We start from the raw sequence: 24,456 nt of genomic DNA, 5'->3' as shown, positions 1-24,456 counted from the left end.
AAGTCACTTGTCCCAAGTCTTGAGAAGTTCTTGTCCCAAGTCTTGAGAAGTCACTTGTCCCAAGTCTTGAGAAGTTCTTGTCCCAAGTCTTGAGAAGTCACTCGTCCCAAGTCTTGAGAAGTCACTCGTCCCAAGTCTTGAGAAGTCACTCGTCCCAAGTCTTGTATGCTTGTTTAGGGCTGTGCGTCACCTGTCTTAGCTGAATTCAATTTTTTTTCGAAAATTCTTAGTTTTCTTCGCGTTTCACGCCATTTGCAGTCGTTTTTAATTTTTTTAAAATTTCGAAAAATTTTGAAAATTCTCTAAGGGGTACCCCTTTGAGAAATTTCAATTTTTTCGAAAAATTTCGAAAAATCGAAAAACGTGGCAAATCGTCCAAAAAGCGCACAAAAATAAGAATTTTTGAAAATTTTCAACTTTTAATTTTTTTCCGAATTTTCCGAAAATTTTTGGTTTTGTGCGCATTTCAGAAGATTTGCAGCGTTTTTTGATTTTTCGAAAAATTTGAAAATTTTTCCTTCTAAATTTGACCTGTACCATCCTTATCAGGACTAGACTCCCAAGTCTTGAGAAGTTCTTGTCCCAAGTCTTGAGAAGTCACTTGTCCCAAGTCTTGAGAAGTCCTTGTCCCAAGTCTTGAGAAGTCACTTGTCCCAAGTCTTGAGAAGTCACTTGTCCCAAGTCTTGAGAAGTTCTTGTCCCAAGTCTTGAGAAGTCACTTGTCCCAAGTCTTGAGAAGTCATTCGTCCCAAGTCTTGAGAAGTTCTCGTCCAAAGTCTTGAGAAGTCACTTGTCCCAAGTCTTGAGAAGTCACTTGACCCAAGTCTTGAGAAGTTCTTGTCCCAAGTCTTGAGAAGTCACTTGTCCCAAGTCTTGAGAAGTTCTTGTCCCAAGTCTTGAGAAGTCACTTGTCCCAAGTCTTGAGAAGTCCTTGTCCCAAGTCTTGAGAAGTTCTTGTCCCAAGTCTTGAGAAGTCACTTGTCCCAAGTCTTGAGAAGTTCTTGTCCCAAGTCTTGAGAAGTTCTTGTCCCAAGTCTTGAGATGTCACTTGTCCCAAGTCTTGAGAAGTCACTTGTCCCAAGTCTTGAGAAGTCACTGGTCCCAAGTCTTGAGAAGTCACTCGTCCCAAGTCTTGAGAAGTCACTCGTCCCAAGTCTTGTCTGCTTGTTTAGGGCTGTGCCTCACCTGTCTTAGCTGAATTCAATTTTTTTTCGAAAATTCTTAGTTTTCTTCGCGTTTCACGCCATTTGCAGTCGTTTTTAATTTTTTTAAAATTTCGAAAATTTTTGAAAATTCTCCAAGGGGTACCCCTTTGAGAAATTTCAATTTTTTCGAAAAATTTCGAAAAATCGAAAAACGTGGCAAATCGTCCAAAAAGCGCACAAAACTAAGAATTTTTGAAAATTTTCAACTTTTAATTTTTTTCCGAATTTTCCGAAAATTTTTGGTCTTGTGCGCATTTCAGAAGATTTGCAGCGTTTTTTGATTTTTCGAAAAATTTGAAAATTTTTCCTTCTAAATTTGACCTGTCCCATCCCTATCAGGACTAGACACCCAAGTCTTGAGAAGTCACTTGTCCCAAGTCTTGAGAAGTCCTTGTCCCAAGTCTTGAGAAGTCCTTGTCCCAAGTCTTGAGAAGTCACTTGTCCCAAGTCTTGAGCAGTCACTCGTTCCAAGTCCTGAGAAGTCACTCGTCCCAAGTCTTGAGAAGTTCTTGTCCCAAGTCTTGAGAAGTCACTTGTCCCAAGTCTTGAGAAGTCACTTGTCCCAAGTCTTGAGAAGTCCTTGTCCCAAGTCTTGAGAAGTCACTTGTCCCAAGTCTTGAGAAGTTATTGTCCCAAGTCTTGTCCGCTTGTTTAGGGCTGTGCCTCACCTGTCTTAGCTGAATTCAAATTTTTTTCGAAAATTCTTAGTTTTCTTCGCGTTTCACGCCATTTGCAGCCGTTTTTAATTTTTTTAAAATTTCGAAAAATTTTGAAAATTATCAAAGGGGTACCCCTTTGAGAAATTTCAATTTTTTCGAAAAATTTCGAAAAATCGAAAAACGTGGCAAATCGTCCAAAAAGCGCACAAAACTAAGAATTTTTGAAAATTTTCTACTTTTAATTTTTTTCCGAATTTTCCGAAAATTTTTTGTTTTGTGCGCATTTCAGAAGGTTTGCAGCGTTTTTTGATTTTTCGAAAAAATTGAAATTTTTTTCTTCTAAATTTGACCTGTCCCTTCCCTATCAGGACTAGACTCCCAAGTCTTGAGAAGTCACTTGTACCAAGTCTTGAAAAGTCCTTGTCCCAAGCCTTGAGAAGTCACTTGTCTGAAGTCTTGAGACGTTCTTGTCCCAAGTCTTGAGAAGACACTCGTCCCAAGCCTTGAGATGTCACTCGTCCCAAGTCTTGAGAAGTTCTTGTCCCAAGTCTTGAGAAGTCACTTGTCCCAAGTCTTGAGAAGTTCTTGTCCCAAGTCTTGAGAAGTCACTAGTCCCAAGTCTTGAGAAGTCACTCGTACCAAGTCTTGAGAAGTTCTTGTCCCAAGCCTTGAGAAGTCACTTGTCTGAAGTCTTGAGACGTTCTTGTCCCAAGTCTTGAGAAGACACTCGTCCCAAGCCTTGAGATGTCACTCGTCCCAAGTCTTGAGAAGTTCTTGTCCCAAGTCTTGAGAAGTCACTTGTCCCAAGTCTTGAGAAGTTCTTGTTCCAAGTCTTGAGAAGTTCTTGTCCCAAATCTTGAGAAGTGACTCGTCCCAACTCTTGAGAAGTCACTTGTCCCAAGCCTTGAGAAGTCACTCGTCCCAAGTCTTGAGAAGTTCTTGTCCCAAGTCTTGAGAAGTTCTTGCCCCAAGTCTTGAGAAGTCACTCGTCCAAAGCCTTGAGAAGTCACTCGTCCCAAGTCTTGACAAGTCACTCGTCCCAAGACTTGAGAAGTCACTGGTCCCAAGTCTTGAGAAGTTATTGTCCCAAGTCTTGAGAAGTTCTTGTCCCAAGTCTTGAGAAGTCAATCGTCCCAAGTCTTGAGAAGTTCTTGTCCCAAGTCTTGAGAAGTTCTTGTCCCAAGTCTTGAGAAGTTCTTGTCCCACGTCTTCTCTGCTTGTTTAGGGCTGTGCCTTACCCGTCTTTGCTGAATTCAAAATTTTTGTCGAAAATTTCGAAAATTCTTAATTTTCTTCGCGTTTCACGCCATTTGCAGCCGTTTTTAATTTTTTAAAATTTCGAAAAATTTTGAAAATTATCAAAGGGGTACCCCTTTGAGAAATTTCAATTTTTTCGAAAAATTTCGAAAAATCGAAAAACGTGGCAAATCGTCCAAAAAGTGCACAAAACTAAAATTTTTTGAAAATTTTCAACTTTTAATTTTTTTCCGAAAATGTTTGGTTTTGTGCGCATTTCAGAAGGTTTGCAACGTTCTTTGATTTTTCGAAAAAATTGAAATTTGTTTTTCTAAATTTGACCTGTCCCTTCCCTATCAGGGCTAGACCCTAAGTCTTGAGAAGTCACTTGTCCCAAGTCTTGAGAAGTCCTTGTCCCAAGTCTTGAGAAGTTCTTGTCCCAAGTCTTGAGAAGTCACTTGTCCCAAGTCTTGAGAAGTCACTCGTCCCAAGTCTTGAGAAGTTCTTGTCCCAAGTCTTGAGAAGTCACTTGTCTGAAGTCTTGAGAAATTCTTGTCCCAAGTCTTGAGAAGTTCTTGTACCAAGTCTTGAGAAGTGACTCGTCCCAAGCCTTGAGAAGTCACTCGTCCCAAGTCTTGAGAAGTTCTTGTCCCAAGTCTTGAGATGTCACTTGTCCCAAGTCTTGAGACGTTCTTGTCCCAAGTCTTGAGAAATTCTTGTCCCAAGTCTTGAGAAGTCAGTCGTCCCAAGTCTTGACAAGTCACTCGTCCCAAGTCTTGAGAAGTCACTTGTACCAAGTCTTGAGAAGTTATTGTCCCAAGTCTTGAGAAGTTCTTGTCCCAAGACTTGAGAAGTCACTCGTCCCAAGTCTTGAGAAGTCACTTGTCCCAAGCCTTGAGAAGTTCTTGTCCCAAGTCTTCTCTGCTTGTTTAGGGCTGTGCCTTACCCGTCTTTACTGAATTCAAAATTTTTGTCGAAAATTTCGAAAATTGTTAGTTTTCTTCGCGTTTCACGCCATTTGCAGCCGTTTTTAATTTTTTTAAAATTTCGAAAATTTTTGAAAATTATCAAATTTCAATTTTTTCGAAAAATTTCGAAAAATCGAAAAACGTGGCAAATCGTCCAAAAAGCGCACAAAACTAAGAATTTTTGAAAATTTTCAAGTTTTAATTTTTTTCCGAATTTTCCGAAAATTTTCGGTTTTGTGCGCATTTCAGAAGGTTTGCAGCGTTTTTTGATTTTTCGAAAAATTTGAAATTTTTTTCTTCTAAATTTGACCTGTCCCTTCCCTATCAGAGCTAGACCCCAAGTCTTGAGAAGTCACTTGTCCCAAGTCTTGAGAAGTCCTTGTCCCAAGTCTTGAGAAGTTCTTGTCCCAAGTCTTGAGAAGTCACTTGTCCCAAGTCTTGAGAAGTCACTCGTCCCAAGTCTTGAGAAGTTCTTGTCCCAAGTCTTGAGAAGTCACTTGTCTGAAGTCTTGAGAAGTTCTTGTCCCAAGTCTTGAGAAGTTCTTGTCCCAAGTCTTGAGAAGTCACTCGTCCCAAGCCTTCAGAAGTCACTCGTCCCAAGTCTTGACAAGTCACTCGTCCCAAGTCTTGAGAAGTCACTTGTCCCAAGTCTTGAGAAGTTATTGTCCCAGGTCTTGAGTTCTTGTCCCAAGTCTTGAGAAGTCACTCGTCCCAAGCCTTCAGAAGTCACTCGTCCCAAGTCTTGACAAGTCACTCGTCCCAAGTCTTGAGAAGTCACTTGTCCCAAGTCTTGAGAAGTTATTGTCCCAAGTCTTGAGTTCTTGTCCCAAGTCTTGAGAAGTCACTCGTCCCAAGTCTTGAGAAGTCACTTGTCCCAAGTCTTGAGAAGTTCTAGTCCCAAGTCTTCTCTGCTTGTTTAGGGCTGTGCCTTACTCGTCTTTGCTGAATTCAAAATTTTTGTCGAAAATTTCGAAAATTCTTATTTTTCTTCGCGTTTCACGCCATTTGCAGCCGTTTTTAATTTTTTTAAAATTTCGAAAATTTTTGAAAATTATCAAAGGGGTACCCCTTTGAGAAATTTCAATTTTTTTGAAAAATTTCGAAAAATCGAAAAACGTGGCAAATCGTCCAAAAAGTGCACAAAACTAAGAATTTTTCAAAATTTTCAACTTTTAATTTTTTTCCGAATTTTCCGAAAATTTTTGGTTTTGTGCGCATTTCAGAAGGTTTGCAGCGTTTTTGATTTTTCGAAAAATTTAAAATAATTTCTTCTAAATTTGACCTGTCTCCTATCAGGACTAGACTCCCAAGTCTTGAGAAGTCACTTGTCCCAAGTCTTGAGAAGTCCTTGACCCAAGTCTTGAGAAGTTCTTGTCCCAAGTCTTGAGAAGTCACTTGTCCCAAGTCTTGAGAAGTCACTCGTCCCAAGTCTTGAGAAGTTCTTGTCCCAAGTCTTGAGAAGTCACTCGTCCCAAGCCTTGAGAAGTTACTCGTCCCAAGTCTTGAGAAGTTCTTGTCCCAAGTCTTGAGAAGTCACTCGTCCCATGTCTTGAAAAGTCACTTGTCCCAAGTCTTGAGAAGTTCTTGTCCCAAGTCTTGAGAAGTCACTTGTACCAAGTCTTGAGAAGTTCTTGTCCCACGTCTTCTCAGTTTGTTTAGGGCTGTGCCTTACCCGTCTTTGCTGAATTCAAAATTTTTGTCGAAAATTTCGAAAATTCTTAATTTTCTTCGCGTTTCACGCCATTTGCAGCCGATTTTAATTTTTTTAAAATTTCGAAAATTATTTGAGAAATTTCAATTTTTTCGAAAAATTTCGAAAAATCGAAAAACGTGGCAAATCGTCCAAAAAGTGCACAAAACTAAGAATTTTTGAAAATTTTCAATTTTTAATTTTTTTCCGAATTTTCCGAAAATTTTTGGTTTTGTGCGCATTTCAGAAGGTTTGCAGCGTTTTTGAGTTTTCGAAAAATTTAAAAAAATTTTCTTCTAAATTTGACCTGTCTCCTATCAGGACTAGACTCCCAAGTCTTGAGAAGTCACTTGTCCCAAGTCTTGAGAAGTCCTTGACCCAAGTCTTGAGAAGTTCTTGTCCCAAGTCTTGAGAAGTCACTCGTCCCAAGTCTTGAGAAGTTCTTGTCCCAAGTCTTGAGAAGTCACTTGTCTGAAGTCTTGAGAAGTTCTTGTCCCAAGTCTTGAGAAGTTCTTGTCCCAAGTCTTGAGAAGTCACTCGTCCCAAGCCTTCAGAAGTCACTCGTCCCAAGTCTTGAAAAGTCACTCGTCCCAAGTCTTGAGAAGTCACTTGTCCCAAGTCTTGAGAAGTCACTCGTCCCAAGTCTTGAGAAGTTCTTGTCCCAAGTCTTGAGAAGTCACTTGTCCCAAGTCTTGAGAAGTTCTTGTCCCAAGTCTTGAGAAGTCACTCGTCCCAAGCCTTGAGAAGTCACTCGTCCCAAGTCTTGACAAGTCACTCGTCCCAAGTCTTGAGAAGTCACTTGTCCCAAGTCTTGAGAAGTTATTGTCCCAAGTCTTGAAACGTTCTTGTCCCAAGTCTTGAGAAGTCACTCGTCCCAAGTCTTGAGAAGTTCTTGTCCCAAGTCTTGAGAAGTTCTTGTCCCACGTCTTCTCTGCTTGTTTAGGGCTGTGCCTTACCCGTCTTTGCTGAATTCAAAATTTTTGTCGAAAATTTCGAGAATTGTTAGTTTTCTTCGCGTTTCACGCCATTTGCAGCCGTTTTTAATTTTTTAAAAATTTCGAAAATTTTTGAAAATTATCAAAGGGGTACCCCTTTGAGAAATTTCAATTTTTTCGAAAAATTTCGAAAAATCGAAAAACGTGGCAAATTGTTCAAAAAGCGCACAAAACTAAGAATTTTTGAAAATTTTCAACTTTTAATTTTTTCCGAAAATTTTTGGTTTTGTGCGCTTTTCAGAAGGTTTGCAGCGTTTTTTGATTTTTCGAAAAATTTGAAATTTTTTTCTTCTAAATTTGACCTGTCCCTTCCCTATCAGGACTAGACTCCCAAGTCTTGAGAAGTCACTTGTCCCAAGTCTTGAGAAGTCCTTGTCCCAAGTCTTGAGATGTTCTTGTCCCAAGTCTTGAGAAGTCACTTGTCTGAAGTCTTGAGAAGTCACTCGTCCCAAGTCTTGAGAAGTTCTTGTCCCAAGTCTTGAGAAGTCACTTGTCTGAAGTCTTGAGAAGTTCTTGTCTCAAGTCTTGAGAAGTTCTTGTCCCAAGACTTGAGAAGTCCCTCGTCCCAAGCCTTGAGAGGTCACTCGTCCCAAGTCTTGAGAAGTTCTTATCTCAAGTCTTGAGAAGTCACTTGTCCCAAGTCTTGAGAAGTTCTTGTCCCAAGTCTTGAGAAGTTCTTGTCCCAAGTCATGAGAAGTCACTCATCCCAAGTCTTGAGAAGTCACACGTCCCAAGTCTTGAGAAGTCACTTGTCAAAAGTCTTGAGAAGTTCTTGTCCCAAGTCTTGAGAAGTCACTTGTCCCAAGTCTTGAGAAGTTCTTGTCCCAAGTCTTGAGAAGTTCTTGTCCCAAGTCTTGAGAAGTCACTCGTCGCAAGGCTTGAGAAGTCACTCGTCCCAAGTCTTGAGAAGTTCTTGTCCCAAGTCTTGAGAAGTCACTTGTCCCAAGTCTTGAGAAGTTCTTGTCCCAAGTCTTGAGAAGTTCTTGTCCCAAGTCTTGAGAAGTCACTCGTCCCAAGTCTTGAGAAGTCACTTGTCCCAAGTCTTGAGAAGTTCTTGTCCCAAGTCTTCTCTGCTTGTTTAGGGCTGTGCCTTACCCGTCTTTGCTGAATTGAAATTTTTTGTCGAAAATTTCGAAAATTCTTAGTTTTCTTCGCGTTTCACGCCATTTGCTGCCGTTTTTAATTTTTTTTAAAAATTTCGAATATTTTTGAAAATTATCAAAGGGGTGCCCCTTTGAGAAATTTCAATTTTTTCGAAAAATTTCGAAGAATCGAAAAACGTGGCAAATTGTCCAAAAAGCGCACAAAACTAAGAATTTTTGAAAATTTTCAACTTTTAATTTTTTTCCGAATTTTCCGAAAATTTTTGGTTTTGTACGCATTTCAGAAGGTTTGCAGCGTTTTTTGATTTTTCGAAAAATTTGAAATTTTTTTCTTCTAAATTTGACCTGTCCCTTCCCTATCAGCACTAGACTCCCAAGTCTTGAGAAGTCACTTTTCCCAAGTCTTGAGAAGTCCTTGTCCCAAGTCTTGAGATGTTCTTGTCCCAAGTCTTGAGAAGTCACTTGTCTGAAGTCTTGAGAAGTCACTCGTCCCAAGTCTTGAGAAGTTCTTGTCCCAAGTCTTGAGAAGTCACTTGTCTGAAGTCTTGAGAAGTTCTTGTCTCAAGTCTTGAGAAGTTCTTGTCCCAAGACTTGAGAAGTCACTCGTCCCAAGCCTTGAGAAGTCACTCGTCCCAAGTCTTGAGAAGTTCTTGTCTCAAGTCTTGAGAAGTCACTTGTCCCAAGTCTTGAGAAGTTCTTGTCCCAAGTCTTGAGAAGTTCTTGTCCCAAGTCATGAGAAGTCACTCGTCCCAAGTCTTGAGAAGTCACACGTCCCAAGTCTTGAGAAGTCACTTGTCAAAAGTCTTGAGAAGTTCTTGTCCCAAGTCTTGAGAAGTCACTTGTCCCAAGTCTTGAGAAGTTCTTGTCCCATGTCTTGAGAAGTTCTTGTCCCAAGTCTTGAGAAGTCACTCGTCGCAAGGCTTGAGAAGTCACTCGTCCCAAGTCTTGAGAAGTTCTTGTCCCAAGTCTTGAGAAGTCACTTGTCCCAAGTCTTGAGAAGTTCTTGTCCCAAGTCTTGAGAAGTCACTCGTCCCAAGTCTTGAGAAGTCACTTGTCCCAAGTCTTGAGAAGTTCTTGTCCCAAGTCTTCTCTGCTTGTTTAGGGCTGTGCCTTACCCGTCTTTGCTGAATTCAAACTTTTTGTCGAGAATTTCGAAAATTCTTAGTTTTCTTCGCGTTTCACGCCATTTGCAGCAGTTTTTAATTTTTTTAAATTTTCGGAAAATTTTGAGAAATATTAATTTTTTCGAAAAATTTCGAAAAATCGAAAAACGTGGCAAATCGTCCAAAAAGCGCACAAAACTAAGCATTTTTGAAAATTTTCAACTTTTAATTTTTTTCCGAATTTTCCGAAAATGTTTTGTTTTGTGCGCATTTCAGAAGGGTTGCAGCGTTTTTTGATTTTTCGAAAAATTTGAAATTTTTTCTTATAAATTTGACCTGTCCCATCCTTATCAGGACTAGACTCCCAAGTCTTGAGAAGTCACTTGTACCAAGTCTTGAGAAGTTCTTGTCCCAAGTCTTGAGAAGTTCTTGTCCCAAGTCTTGAGAAGTCACTCGTCCCAAGTCTTGAGAAGTCACTCGTCCCAAGTCTTGAGAAGTCACTCGTCCCAAGTTTTGAGAAGTCACTTGTCTGAAGTCTTGAGAAGTTCTTGTTCCAAGTCTTGAGAAGTTCTTGTCCCAAGTCTTGAGAAGTTCTTGTCCCAATTCTTGAGAAGTTGTTGTCGCAAGTCGTGAGAAGTTCTTGTCCCAAGTCTTGAGAAGTCACTCGTCCCAAGCCTTGAAAAGTCACTCTTCCCAAGTCTTGAGAAGTTTTGTCCCATGTCTTGAGAAGTTCTTGTCCCAAGTCTTGAGAACTCCTTGTCCCAAGTCTTGAGAAGTTCTTGTCCCAAGTCTTGAGAAGTCACTTGTCTTAAATCTTGAGAAATTCTTGTCCCAAGTCTTGAGAAGTTCTTGTCCCAATTCTTGAGAAGTTGTTGTCCCAAGTCGTGAGAAGTTCTTGTCCCAAGTCTTGAGCAGTTCTTGTCCCAAGTCTTGAGAAGTCACTTGTCCCAAGTCTTGAGAAGTTCTTGTCCCAAGTCTTGAGAAGTCACTGGTCCCAAGTCTTGAGAAGTCACTCGTCCCAAGTCTTGAGAAGTCACTCGTCCCAAGTCTTGAGAAGTTCTTGTCCCAAGTCTTGAGAAGTCACTTGTCCCAAGTCTTGAGAAGTTCTTGTCCCAAGTCTTGAGAAGTTCTTGTCCCAAGTCTTGAGAAGTCACTCGTCCCAAGTCTTGAGAAGTCACTCGTCCCAAGTCTTGAGAAGTTCTTGTTCTTGTTTTGTGCGCTTTTTAGACAATTTGTAGCATTTTTATATTTTTTGAAAATTTTTAAATTTTTCAAAATTTCCACCACCTGATGGCTTGCAGGACCAGTCTCTGTCGGACTGTTTGTGATGTACTGTGTTTCTGACGAATGCGGTCTGTGTCTGAGACGGTCTCCCACGGACCGGTCTCTGTATGAGACGCCTCTGACGTGCAGCTTCTAAAAAGCTCTCGTGCGGCGGATCACGTAAGGCAGAGACAGAGTCCTGCAAAGGCCGGTTGGTGCAGACACCGAGGCAGTCAGCAACCGGACTATATAGGACCGAGTCCGGCAGAGACAGACCCGCTAGCGTTAGCAAAATTTCCGTTTTTTATACTAATACCGTTTACCATTTCCAGCAATGCGCCTTGTGCGCAGGAATGGTTTCATCTAGGTAGGGACGATGATTGCGCTTGCGCAGGCCTCCGCCCTCAGTTAGCTTTTTGGTTGGTTGGTTGGTTGGAGACAGAGTTAGTCATTCACCGAGTTTGGCAGGCATCGCTTGGGGAGAGTTTAGAAAAAAATATAAAAATTTTTCAAAATTTTCGAAAAATCATAAAATGCTGGAAATTGTCTGAAAAGCGCACAAAACCAAAATTTCTTAAAAATTTTGAAAAAATTTCAATGTAAAATTTTTCAATTTTTTTTTGGTTTTGTGCGCTTTTAAGACAATTTGTAGCATTTTTTATTTTTTTAAAATTTCGAAATTTTTCAAAATTTCCACCACCTGATGGCTTGCAGGACCAGTCTCTGTCGGACTGTTTCTGATGTACTGTGTTTCTGACGAATGCGGTCTGTGCCTGCCTCGGTCTCTGTATGACATGGCTCTAACGTGCCGCCTCTAAAAAGCTCTGGTGCGGCAGGCAACACGTAAGGCAGAGACCGAGTCCTGCAGAGGCCGGTTGGTGCAGACACCAAGGCAGGCAGCAACCGGGCGACATAGAGGCCGAGTCCGGCAGAGACTGGGTTAGTCATTCACCGAATTTGGCAGGCATCGCTTGGGGAGATTTTAGAGACCGTGAGAGACAGAACGTGTCAAGCAGAGATAGGTTGAATCACAGACCTTGCACAGCAGAGACGTTTGAGGCACCGACCCAGTCAAGCAGAGACCGGTTGAAGCACGGACCGTGTCCGGCAGAGAGCTGTTGAGGCAGAACGTGTGATGCAGAGACCTATTCGTGTAGAGACTCGGTTTGGCAGACACTGGTTCTAGTAGACTTCGTGTGTGGCGGAGAACGTGTCTAGCAGAGACCCGTTATGGTGAAGATCGGTTGGGGAGAATTTAAAATATCTTTTAAATTTTTCAAAATTTTTAAAAAATCGAAAAATGCTGGAAACTGTCTAAAAATCACACAGAACCTAAAACTTTCGAAAAATATGAAGTTTTTTTGAAGTTGAAATTTTTCAAATTTATTTAGTTTTGTGCACTCTAAAAATGATACATAATACACATGCAGGTCTAAGTTACTACAGCACATGTTCACGATTTTTGTTTAATGGAAGCAGCACTTCAGCCAGTTTCCTGGGTGATATGAATGTTTTCTTCTATCCCTGTGATAATGGGGCTGTTCTTGCTGATATAATCAATCAGAACCTCATAGTCTACACGCCCTGCAAAATAAAATGTGCTCTGATTGAACTTAAAATACACTCAAGTTATGTACAGTATGGATGAAACTGAATATCCTCCCTGGTCATCCAGCCCACAGTTCAGTCACTTTACTGACTGAGGTACCCTTATTACACCATGAGTACAATTTTAAATATAAAATTAATGTGGTAACCAAGCCAAGATCCAAACTGCGTTCATTCCAAAGAAAAGTCCAGACCATGTTCTGTGAAAAATGCTTATCTTACAGACCTGTGAAATGATTGCGGGCATTGTTTGCAATGACTGTGAATCCATCTCCTCCACTCACAAGGTATGAACACAGAGAAATCTGATACCACTTCTCCAGGTTCAGGGGCTCATACTCAGGCACACGACACTCTGCACACCTGACTGCTACTCTGACCACTCGACTCATCACAGGCCGGCTCAGGTCAAATGTTACTTGTATACCTGCAATACACACACCGTCAAACTGACTATAATACTATGAGTATTATTAGAATTGAATTTTTAACGTGGGTCAGGTGCATTGTCATACTCTGGCTTCAAGTGCAATCAGGATTCCATTCTAAAATGTGAAGGTAAATTGCCCCTCTGTCAAATATCATACCATTAACCAATAAAATCTTCTCGGGCAATCAGCCGCATCAACTGGTTACCGTAGTAAACCAATTCTGTCCCCATCATCAGGGTTCTGATGTGATTGGATATCTCGGAAGTCGAATGTGTATATACCAGCTCGGGACCAGTGCTCATGTCCGGACCCAGGCCCAAGGAGCTAGGGGGCGGAGTCAAGCGCTTGGTTTGTTTGGCTCTGCTTACTACCTGGCATTTCGCCAAAATTCCGGTAGTAGGCAGAAAGGGAACCAGTTGACGCGGCTGATTGCCGGAGAAGATTGTATTGATTGTACTCGCCGCGAAAGTCTCAAATCCTATATACCATTAACTCTTTGCGGTCTCTTTTAAATACCACTAAGCTGTATAAATTCAACTACTATTATGAACTGGTTTGATTTTCTTTTATAACTTGCATAAAATAGAATAAACTTTGGTAAATAAGGTGAAAATATTTTCTGAGAGGATCACAGTTCCTATTGTTTGAATATTGACCATGTGAAATACTTACCCCACAATCAGTCACTTTACTGACTGAAATATCCCATGTAACCCATCATAAAAAATTTAAAATATAAGTAAAACATTATTAAAACAGGCCTTTTTCACACGTCATGGATGGTCTTCGTTTCACTTTCCATTGTGCTAATATTTATAAATGATTTTCAACCATAGGCGTTTCTTAGTTTTTCAGTCATATGAGACTCCTACTTCACATGACAAAACAACCTTCCTCTGTAATCAATCATTTATGCTTGAAACAGGACGTCCCAGTGATTTAAAAATCTGCTAGGCACTGAGTCTCTTGTTTGTGTGCAGACCTTCATTTTATATATTTCAGTCACTCTACCATATATGGTGGGTGGTGGGCACTTCCAGCCACCATTCTCAGAATTTGGAAGCAAAGTATTAAACACAAATGTGTTGCATATTGTAAATTCACAGTGGAACATTTTAAGGATGATTTTTTTTACGGCAGAATGACGCAATGATATTGGTGGGTTAGGTGCTATTTATCTGTGTCTGCAAAGGTTTAATTCAAATTTTCAAGCACCAGTGAGTAAAGAACAACTTAGTTATTAAACTGTAATTGCATTTAAGATACTAGAAGACTTGCCTGACATCTGGAGAAATCCCTGACCACTGAACTCCCTTGCCTCTAAATCTCTCTTATGTCGTCCATTTCCTCGGAAGCTGCTATAAGAACGGCTTACAGAGAATTCTAGTGCCTCAAGTAGATGTTTCCCCTGCAACTCTATTATATCCACTGTGTTTTCAAATGGCTGAGCTGTCAACAGATCTGCATATGTGATGTCTGAAAGAAGAGTAGTATATTAACTTCTGCATATTATAGACATGAAAGACTGTAGCAACAAAATTTACAAATCCAAAAAGAAATGCTGCATTCAAACAGCTGTACTTTTTAGCCAACTGCTGGAAAGAAAATTAATTTGTGTAGTGTGTAGCTCAGTTATTAAGAGTACATTTTGCCTTGGCATGTGGAAATCTGGCAATGTGAATAATTACTGTGGGCTTAAATATTCAGACTGTACATGAAAAAGAGTTACAGACATGTTTCCAAGTATCAACAAAAGAAAAGTCATTTTGATTAATTGCAGATAATGGATTAACAAAAACCTGGGTATTGGTAAGTAACAGAAACATATATTTGAAAATGATGAAAACACTGCCATCATTATATAATATATGTCTAAAGATATAAGTATAATAATGTCCATACTTCCATCTGCTCCCGTTTCAAAAATAGAAGTCCGGATTCCTCCTGAGTTTATGAGAGCAATAGCTGCTCTGGTCCAGGAGCCTGGTTGGGCCAGTTTCACAGACTGCAACAGCAAACATGATGATACCCCCCTGGTATAGTATTTCCAGATAAACACATTCTGTTGTACTGTAGTCATGTTTGTAAAGTTTTAGCATAAAGCACTTATTTGGTATAAGGGAGAACTCTAATGCACATTGGAATAACAATTAAACATCAAAGCTATATGGATGAAAGCACTGGGAGAAAATATTAAAAAAAAATTGAGATTTCTCAAAACTGGAAAGGTTCATGCCTCCTTCAATACCCCTATGACAAGCTTAATACTTCAGGATATGCAATAATTTTCAGGCAGTGTCCTAATTGATGATTAACAGTTAAAAGACAGATTATCATATTTGAGGTAAGAAATTTTGTTATTTGAAGACGGTTGTCTTCTGGGATATCGTACCGTCTACCCTGGTAGAAGTTTACTGACATTTCAGATGCACTTATTACCTCCATGATAGACCTGATAATGAAGGCAGTAAGCACCTCTGAATGTTGGTAAACTTCTACCAGAATACATGGTTCAACATCCCAAACCCAGAAAAAATATATTAAATATATAAATAAAGTACCTGATCAAAAGATTATCATGACAGGATAAATAATTTAATCTGACATCTCTTAACATAAATGAATTAAATTAAATTGTAAACCAGCCTCTGTAAATTGGTCAGACCTATCGCAAACTATGACTTATGTTTACACAGCACATGGTAGAGAAACATTTTTTTTAAGGTCATCAGTATAAGACTACTTCAGAAATGATATCAATAAAAAAATCATAATGCAGCTGTTTTGATTTTCACCATGGTAACAAATCAGACTTGGTATTAAGGACAACAAAATAATTTAAAAAAATTATAACATTTTCCTATACATTATATGAACTACCACTTTACATCTGACTCAAATGGAATTAAACTTATAAACTGTCATCAAAAATTCTTTCAAGTTACAATATCATTAATATCTATTTTATTATAATGTATTTTAATATGAAGTATATTTAATGAAGTACAAGGAAAATTAATTTTTAACTCCATGCAGTACAGGATCTACTTACATCAAAAAGATTTATATCTAAAATAAATTAGAATCATGATCAATGAAGAACTGTAATTGCAAATACCCTGTTTAAAAAGTATATGACGACTTGAAATTGAAGTACAAATGTCCACAGTTGTTTCTAGTTTGACAGAATGTTTATTGTACCCATATAGTAAAAAAAAGGTGCATGCTTTTGACGGTGAAGTTACCTCATCTATGAAAGCATTAGTAATAAGATTTCCAAAGTTACACTCCCCCTTCCTGCAAGCACCACTAGAAGCATCAAGGAACACTTTGGTGCTGCCAATTACACGGCTTCCTTCTGCATCAATTATTTCTTTCCATGGCCTCATCGCTTTCACAACGTCTGGATCTGTGGAGAAAAAAAAATCATACTACTATCCCTTATCCACTTGTTTCAATCCTTAACCTGGAATGACATAAAACAAAGATTTGTGCACCAAACACAACAGCTCCAGCGCTCACCCAGTCTCATATCCAGTAATATATTACTGTTATTTTATGATGATACAACTGCTAAACTTATGTAGTGTTGAATGAGAAACAGTAGCACGACTGCAAAAGATAAAGTATGAGGGACAATGGAGAAAAAAAAAACATGGCATATTTAAGGTTCTATCTTGGCCTTCGCCTAGAGATATTAAGAGAATCCATGAACAACATCAGTCATGATCCTGAAAGGAAATGAACCATGTTCATCTAGGTTTCGGTTTATAACAAATGTATAAAAGAATCAACAAAATATAATTAACTTCATGCAGCAGACTCTACCTTAACAAGCTATTACTCAGCTTGTCATGAAATTACCTGAAGATGGTTGTATTCTGGGATGTAGCGCCCTGTAGTCTGGTAGAAGTTTTTCGATGCTTCTGAGGAGTTTGCTGTGTGATGATTAAGCGTGATGTCCCTTACTCATCACCCTACTCATGGAGGCAGCAAGTACCTCTGATACGTCAGTAAACTTCTACCAGACTACACTCTAACCCATAAAACAGCCATCGTCATAAACACTGCTGTGAAAACCTGAAATTTCACATGAAATTACCTGATTTTTACGAAAACCTAAGTGTCAACAAAATGTCTGTGAATTAATTTTAAAACCTGCTTTTACACTTCTCATTGGATTACACACAAGCCAGATACCTCAATGAACCACTGTCTTAATTTAATTCATTCCTGATAATATTAAGTATTCTCATTTGACCATACCTTCTGGAATGGAGTAATCAAGAAGTATAGGCGACCCTTCCCATGCTATGTACTCTCCCTCATCATCAAACCAGACAGATATGTTACCCACATATTTTGAATATGCGTAAGCTTGGACAATAAGCACTTTATGCCCTCCAGGATGTTCCACGATCACTGGATAGCTGTCCACAGGGTAGTCACCGGTGGGAGGGGTTCCTGTATGAATAAATACGCCAACTTTTAAGCTACAGAACACATGAAGAACACAAGACATACAGGACATTGCTGCAAGGTCCAGAAACTTCATTCAAAAGTTTACATTATTCTTTTAGGTCTGCAAGGGATATATATGCCCCATTATACAGTATATGGTTTTGACTGAATCTAAACATGTTTTCCTACTACATCATGATATTATTAAAAGTAGTATATATCCATGGCTGGCTATGGATGTTTGTCCGCGTTTTTCTGTGTTGTGCTGTCCTGTGTACAGGTAGAGGCCTTGCGACGGGCCGATCCCTTGTCCAAGGAGTCCTACCGAATGTCTATAAATCAAGCCAATGAAAAAAAAGTTTGGACCCGCAGTGCTCAGGCACTTGAAGAACGTGTCGTTCTCAGTATCTCGGTATATATCCATACCAACATCACTTGATACATTCCAAGCTTTCACAGATTGCCAAAAATTAATTTGTAATTGAAACATGCATTTTAAGAAGTGGGGTTTCTTACTAAGATCCCCCTAAGTAAAAAAAAAAGTATGTCTATTGTGGATCATATTTTGGTCATGATCCATCTGCCATACAAACAATTATAATCTATATAGTGATATGAGCGAATATGATAGGACTAAGGAGGAAGTGGTCTTCATTTATTTCAAGGTATTACCCAATCATTCAATTGGAATGTCCGAGGGAAATCATGAAAATCCTCGGTCAGGGTAATATTGTGCCACAGGCAAGTTTCAAAAATGTCTGAATGCTACCATTAATTTGGCTTGATATTAGAGGTTGCATTTCTTTCTTTCTGTGTGCTAAAGTATTCCCCCAGCAGTACAAACAATTAGAATTATATCTGTGCTACAAAAATAATTATTATTTCCAATCGACATTTGGTAGGACTCCTTGGACAAGCAATCAGCCCATCGCAAGGCCTCTACCTGTACACAGGGCAGCAAAACACACAAAGACACGGACAAATATCCATGCCTTGAGTGGGATTCGAACTCACGGTCCCAGTGTCCAAGCGCACAAGGCCCACATCTCAGACCGCGCGGCCACTGTGACTGGCACTTCATCTTTACTACACCTAAATATCATTCTCAGCACTTTGTACTTGTATGTCAACTGATGAATGTTCTGTTTCATGCTGTGCTTAATTTACCTGAGAACAGAAAGCTGTGGGAATGACCACCAACGATGACATCTACGTCTGACACAGCTGCTGCCACTTCACGGTCTACATCGAGGCCCGCGTGGGACAAGGCGATAATAATGTCCACACCTTGGCTCTTCAATTCTGCTGCTTCTTTCTTTACTGTCTCTACTTCATCAAGGAATTTCAGTTTCCCTGTACTAGATAATTCCTGCATCAGAAACGTATGGTTGATGTCCAGTTATAACAAACATCGTTTCCTTTGTTTACATTGGAAGTGATACTGATATGTAGTAATACTCTCACCAGGATGTAAGAACTTATAGCAAATCCTTTAAAAATGTAACAAAGCCAAGGCAGTAATAAATGTAAATTATATTCATATTTGTGGTATGAGCACGGTGAACTTGGTAATGTGCACAATGGCTCAGTTCACACTCAGTATTACCACTCTTCTTTCTAACACCAGATAATAAAATATACGCATCTGTAATTTTACCTGTCATTAAGGTCACCTAATATTATGATAATGTAAGCAAGAAATCTGGTCATATGGCTAAGGTGGGATGACATGAATAAATAATGGTGTTGAAGCTTTGGATTCCGCCACCATAGTATTACTTTCACACTGACTGGAAAACCTCAAGGGATACATAGGCACAGATGGGAGGATAATATTGAAATTGATAAAGCCAAGTAGCTCGGTCCAATGGTCCGATGGCTGGCATCTGTGATGAAAATTATTGACTAAAAGGAGGATTTGAGGTTCTCACAGCCATAAAAATATAAATGTTGTCTGCTAGGATGTAATGCCACTCGCAATGAAGATAGAGGCAGTACGTTCCTCTGTAACGTTGGTATCTACCTACAGCTCCTCATGGCATTACAACCCAAAAGACCAACACTGACAACATTCACCTGCCTCAGGAAGAGTTCAGCAATCTGTACTCACATAAAATGTACGAAGAACATAGCCAAGGATACCAATCTTCCTGCCTTGCCTTTCAATAACAATGGACTTCTTGTACTTCCCCTGAATGGAAGGCTCTTCAGAATCATCAATGTTGGCCACAACAAATGGAGCATTCACATTTTCCAGGAATGGGATCACTCCTGCGATTGTATCATCAAATTCGTGGTTACCCAAAGTCTGCAAAAGATGTTAATATTAATGTTTCTAATGTTGTGTAACATTCTCCTAATGCTATTAAGGCAGTTCTAACAAGAAATTTAATATGCTTTTGAATGCATAAGTTGAATGGGAGAAACAGAAAAATATACAGAACTATTTTAAGGATATCTCTTGAAAAGTGACAACTCAAATATCTACGACATAACATGGAAAGACTGTTTGACTCTCAGAAGTGACTCAACAGATTTAAATTAAATTTGCTTCTGGGTGTCTACACTAAAATTATAATTCTGGTTCACACTGATACTATATATGTACATGTGAAGCTGAAATTAAACTTTATTAGTGGTTCATTAAACAAAGAATTGGTATGTGGTATAAACTATCGAAATTGTTAAAATTTCATGTTGTATAAGTGCAATGCAATTTGCTTGTTACAACAGATTCATTTCTGCAGTGAGATATCATCGTTAATGTATGCAAATTGTAAATAATGTATTTGGAAAATAAGTTTACAGGTTTACTTCCTTGTAATAAACCTTTTCACTCTCGTTTTAAAAAAATGTAGATGATGAATATGTACTCAAAACAATGAAGTGATGGTAGTCTTGATTATTTTAAGTATTGTCCAACTTTCACGTAGAAAGTCTAAGAAAGACAAAGAAAAACTTTACAATAGCTTGGTTTGAACTGCATTATCTTCCATTTACAAGAAACTTGATAAAAATGAGCTGACATACTCGGCTGTTTGATAACTAAGTATACAATTAGCCACACCTTTTAACTTTTCGTGTTTTTTTAAACAGGTGACTAATTTTCTCTCTTAAAATTGATGTTATCTATGGTTGATATAAATATTTGTGAAAATAAATACGTGGCAATTAAATACATGCTATTGTTCATTAATGATGGACAATCTAGTGATAAAAGCATTGATAGCAATATCTGAACCTACACTTCACAAAACAATCAGAATCTGGGCTGTGTCAGGTGGGAAATTTTTTTCTATAAATATAACAGCTTAACATCTTTATTAATTACAAAAACCACGAGAAACCAAAGTTTACTGTTTATTGAAATTAGGCTATGTGAATACCTAAATACAAAATAGAAATTACCCATATTAACGTAGAATACGATAATAAATATTTTCCAAATGCATACTTTGCAATTTATATAGCACTAGATATTGAATACGACAGTGCCTGGGTAAAGATACGTCCAGAAATTTCAACTGCAACGTGTCTTCTGTCTTAGGACCTATGTTTATATTACCTTTAACAAAATTAGCATTCCTGTCTTAAGATCATGATGAAATTCCATAACCATGTTTGTATAGCTTTTAAAAATCAGTTTACCTGATTTTGCAAATCATGACTCCCTGAACTCTTTCAGCTTATACAAATGTACATTTTCCTCTTGTAAATATTCACCTTACAGAAATAAATGTTACGAATTTCAAGTGTAGATCTGTATAAAATTTAGACCAATATTTTATGTCATGTAGTAAAGATTTTACACTTGGTCCAAACTGACCAGATGTGCCCTGATGAATGAGGCATTGAGAACTTCTGAAACGATGGTAAACTTCTACCAGACTACACAGAGCAACATCCCACAAGACTGCCTTCTTAAAGGCCGGTGTAGACAAGACGTGACATTTTATTAAAACCCGTTCCGTAGTTTCGGAGATGAGTATAGACGATTACGACCTACCTGTAACGCGTTCTTTTCAAACTTAATGCAAATGTAAATTCGCGAACACTTTGAGTACTCGTTTGGATTGGTTAAGTTTTGTATCCAATTTCGGGAATAGCAGTTGTATTTCTGAAACGTGGACTTGTCGGTAGGCGACAGATTTCTATACTATTACTAAAGCTCGATTTTATCTTAAATGATCAGGGTAACAGTGATTCTGAATTCTTGGTGCTTACTACGCACGAGTGTCGATAAATGCTCTGTTTTAATATAAATAGTCAAGAAAATAATTACCAAAGCATCATGTGGTAGCATATTCATGAATTCAGCTGTTACATTCCATTTAAACTTGGTGTACCACAGCGTTCCCTGAAAGTTATCACCAGCGTTCAAAAAAATTGGGTTGGGTCTCTCTTTCACCAGGTCTTTAACCACCGTGGCGATCCGCGCAATACCTCCAACACAGGATTCTTCCTGTCCCTCTAAACATATCCCCGATGATGGACTCGTCTGCTCGAAACGGGCGTGAAAATCATTTATATGAATAAGAGATAGCTCAAACAGTTCTCGGCCACCACCTTTTGTTCCACGACCACGAACAGGTTCACACAGAGCAGACACGACAATAACAAGACATAACCCTACTCGGAAAAAGCCCCCGTTTGAAAACACCGACATTTTAAACTCTTCACCAGACACCGTATATAATCACACACAATTGGCCACTGCGATATTCTGCCCACAACTGAAGGAAACTATTTCAGTTCGTTCTATCACTGGGTTATATTTCAATGTAAATAAATGCATTCGTAAGGTAGCCGCTTTTATATAGACTATCTTGTTCTGAATCAATGAAGATAACAGCGCACAGATAATGGAATAACTTAAATGTTATATTATCAAACTTCAAAATAAATTAACACTAATTTCTCTCTCTCACACGTCACAGTCGGTCACTGCACGAGTACGAGTTTCCTAATACCTGTTTCAATAGAAATCTAATCACACTACACAAAAAGAAACTCCCTCCATAACGTGTAAAAAAAATGGACTGATAACTCAAAGGAGTTCCGACAGAAGTTACGTAATGTCACAGTCAATTGGTTGACAAGTTTGCTTCGTACTCGGGAGGCACCTGGTTAAAATCTGGGCCTGGAGATTGACTTTCCTGAGGTTTTCGTAGTTTTCCTTAGTCCCTCCCAGCGGGCATATCAGTAATATTTAACTAATCAGTTCCTACTGCAAAGAAAATGCATCTCCATTACAAAGAACAGTTCACTAATGAAGTTTAGGAAAATAGCAGCTGTTTATACTGAGAATCAGTTGAAAGAAATATATGCATTTTGTAGAGTTGGTAGACATGAAATCACGTGGTATATGTACATATCACTCGGCTTCAAATAGTTAATCTACTTATCATTTAACACTACAGATCCTGAGACAACAAAACTACAAATAAAATGGATTAAATTTTATATTATGGTACACACAGAAACTTTTCTCACACTGAACGAACGGCTGCATGGAACACAGATATAAGACCGTCTCTTGGAACAGTGACAGCCATGAAGAAATTTATGTAACCAGAAAACTTTTCCATTGTCAGAGGAAGCGCTTGATTATATCATCATTTTAGATTGTTTCTTTCAAGTGTTCAGCGGCACTGCCGAGTGACATAAGGAGTCTTCGCTCCCCACTCTTGGCTACACTTTAAGGGAGGGGGGGGCCCTTCTGCTGTTCCCATGTTATTACCTGGAATAAAGTGACACCTTACATGAAGCACTCCAGAAATTAACTTCATGCGTCAGATATCGCTCGTTCGTGATTTTTGGTGTTGCAAGTATCGCCTTTCATAAAGTGAAGGGATATTATTAATTTTACATATATATCAATGTTTACGTACGCCTACCTAATGAGTTATTATCTTCATCTTAAACTTTTAATATAACTTATATAAATTCTGTATATTTGATGAGAAGTTTTTTTTTTTATTTTTGTGCGTAAAAGGTTGTTCATTTCCTAATATAAACAACTTTCACATGTTCATTAAATGGAAAATTAGACACAGATATAACGTAATTCACTTTGCAACAGCGATATATATATATAAAAAAATCAAGGCAAATAGAACACAACTGGATGTTCACAGCTTTTGTGTCGTAAAGAATATCCATCGACAACATCCACTAAAAATGATTCAGCAAAATTCTGTTGAAAACCCAAGGTCTCCAAATTTACAGAGGCCTCGTCAGATGAGGTGTATTAAAAAAAAATTAAAAAAAAATTATGTATTACAAACTAATTCATAATGCAACTTCATAACGTTTTCGTAATTTGCATAATATGAGAGGAAATAAAGTCTTCCGGTACAGACAAGGATGTGACACTGCCAACAGATTCCGTGTGCTCCATGAACTAAACTAAACATTTTGCTAGCGAGCATATTCTCTTCTGAACACGGCATTGAAACATCGAGTTCTATAAAAAATGGGGAATTCTTCGGTTGGCTGATTGTATCTCAAGGACATCGCTGAATGGAACTGGCGTAAATAATCGGCGCTCCTTTGCGGATTTGAATTCATGCCAAATTCGCAACTGCACACCCAATTCGAGGGATAAGCGCAGATGTGCATACGAAACGTAGAAACAGGTTTTCATGGCACAGCCTTGGCACGATAAGAAGTGGTGTAATCACGATAAAGCTGTCATCGAATCTGTAGCAAGCCCACGTTTTACTGACAGAGGTTTTTCGTGGTTTTAGCAACTGTATATGCGGATTCAAGGATAACATCTTAAAATACACGTTTCGGAGGAATATACCGCTTCAACATTTGCAAGTAGACTTTCAAAACCGGTCTGGATTCCAGGGCCACACTGTGGCCATAGGAACTACTTCAGAGCGAAAGTGGATTGATTTAGGACACTGGAAATGCTTTACTCCTCGTTGGTTTAATCCGAAACAATGAGTTTCTGGCTGGAGATCCGAAGAATTAGTGTCTCTAATGGCAATGTATGGGGATTCTCGCGGGTTTCCTCAGTAACTTCAATGACTACGACCGTTTCGTTCCACATTCTTTCCAATCAACTTTTAGATAATCTTGTTTCGACATTAAACAATTTACGCAATTGAAAATTCCACTATAGGCCATTAAAACACGTTTATAGTCAGTTCTCAAATGAGAATCGTTCGGGTTATCAGGTTCGTGAGTTGCGCCACAGACTTCTCGTCCCAAGAAAACTGCCGAGTAGAGCAAAATGCAATTATATGAACTTTTAATGCGTCACTAAGTGAGACACCTGCGACTTTCAAAGCTATAAAATGTACTGCATAAGAGAAGTGTGGTTTATATGACATTTTGAAAACTATTATTCTGTGTTTCGCCTGTAGACATGAAACTATGAAGCGAGGTTATCCGGAAGGGGGAAAAAGATAATTCAAACGCGGAATCCTACCACCAAATGTGCAGATTTTTCTACTAAATCTTCCCTGAATACAACTTTCTGTCCTTCTAAACGCACACTAAGTTACATCTGGACGTCCCCACGCAATTTAACCACTAAAATTAGTTCTCTTAGCGTTTGGTCCGCGGATTAATACATACCAGAGCGTAAATCCCAGTTTTCGGTTCCATATGAAAACATCTAGCTATTACCCCACTGTAACTAACAAAAGTATGACGACATTAAATAACAGGCAATTAACCTTTCTCGCTGCCTGATATTCTGTTGATTATATAATTACAGAA

The 24,456-nt window shown here is 38.8% G+C and overlaps 1 protein-coding gene across 2 annotated transcripts; it reads right to left on the bottom strand.

Moving 5' to 3' along the window:
• Positions 1–11,578: 11,578 nt before the first annotated feature.
• Positions 11,579–24,357, bottom strand: LOC110841292 (apyrase). Of its 2 annotated transcripts, none has more exons than XM_087358916.1 (9): positions 24,313–24,357; positions 18,833–19,030; positions 17,890–18,091; positions 16,528–16,725; positions 15,507–15,670; positions 14,164–14,266; positions 13,540–13,737; positions 12,057–12,257; positions 11,579–11,806 (listed from the first exon to the last, which is right to left on the bottom strand). In XM_087358916.1, exons 1-9 carry the CDS (start codon positions 24,340–24,342, stop codon positions 11,706–11,708), a joined length of 1,395 nt encoding a protein of 464 aa, XP_087215042.1. In that variant the 5' UTR covers positions 24,343–24,357; the 3' UTR covers positions 11,579–11,705. The 2 variants fall into 2 exon arrangements, with proteins under 2 accessions (XP_087215042.1, XP_021942384.1); XM_022086692.2 differs by lacking the exon at positions 24,313–24,357 and adding an exon at positions 21,005–22,059.
• Positions 24,358–24,456: the final 99 nt, after the last annotated feature.

The sequence above is a fragment of the Zootermopsis nevadensis genome, unplaced genomic scaffold, assembly GCF_977971745.1.
Source record: "Zootermopsis nevadensis isolate Lab colony 2312 unplaced genomic scaffold, Znev_1.0 Znev_ptg000030l, whole genome shotgun sequence".
NCBI classification, from domain to species: Eukaryota; Metazoa; Arthropoda; class Insecta; order Blattodea; family Termopsidae; genus Zootermopsis; species Zootermopsis nevadensis.
The sequence above is the reverse complement of the archived record's forward strand: the minus strand, read 5'-3'. Positions and strand labels throughout refer to the sequence as shown.

Bases quoted from the DNA above. Each gene is read 5' to 3' on its own strand.
- LOC110841292 (XM_022086692.2), bottom strand. From the start codon at position 21,388: ATGTCGGTGTTTTCAAACGGGGGCTTTTTCCGAGTAGGGTTATGTCTT. The intron at 18,092-18,832 runs GTGAGTACAGAT...TTTCTGATGCAG, and splicing joins ATGTTCTTCGTACATTTTAT to GAATTATCTAGTACAGGGAA. The intron at 16,726-17,889 runs GTAAATTAAGCA...TTATTCATACAG, and splicing joins CCACAGCTTTCTGTTCTCAG to GAACCCCTCCCACCGGTGAC.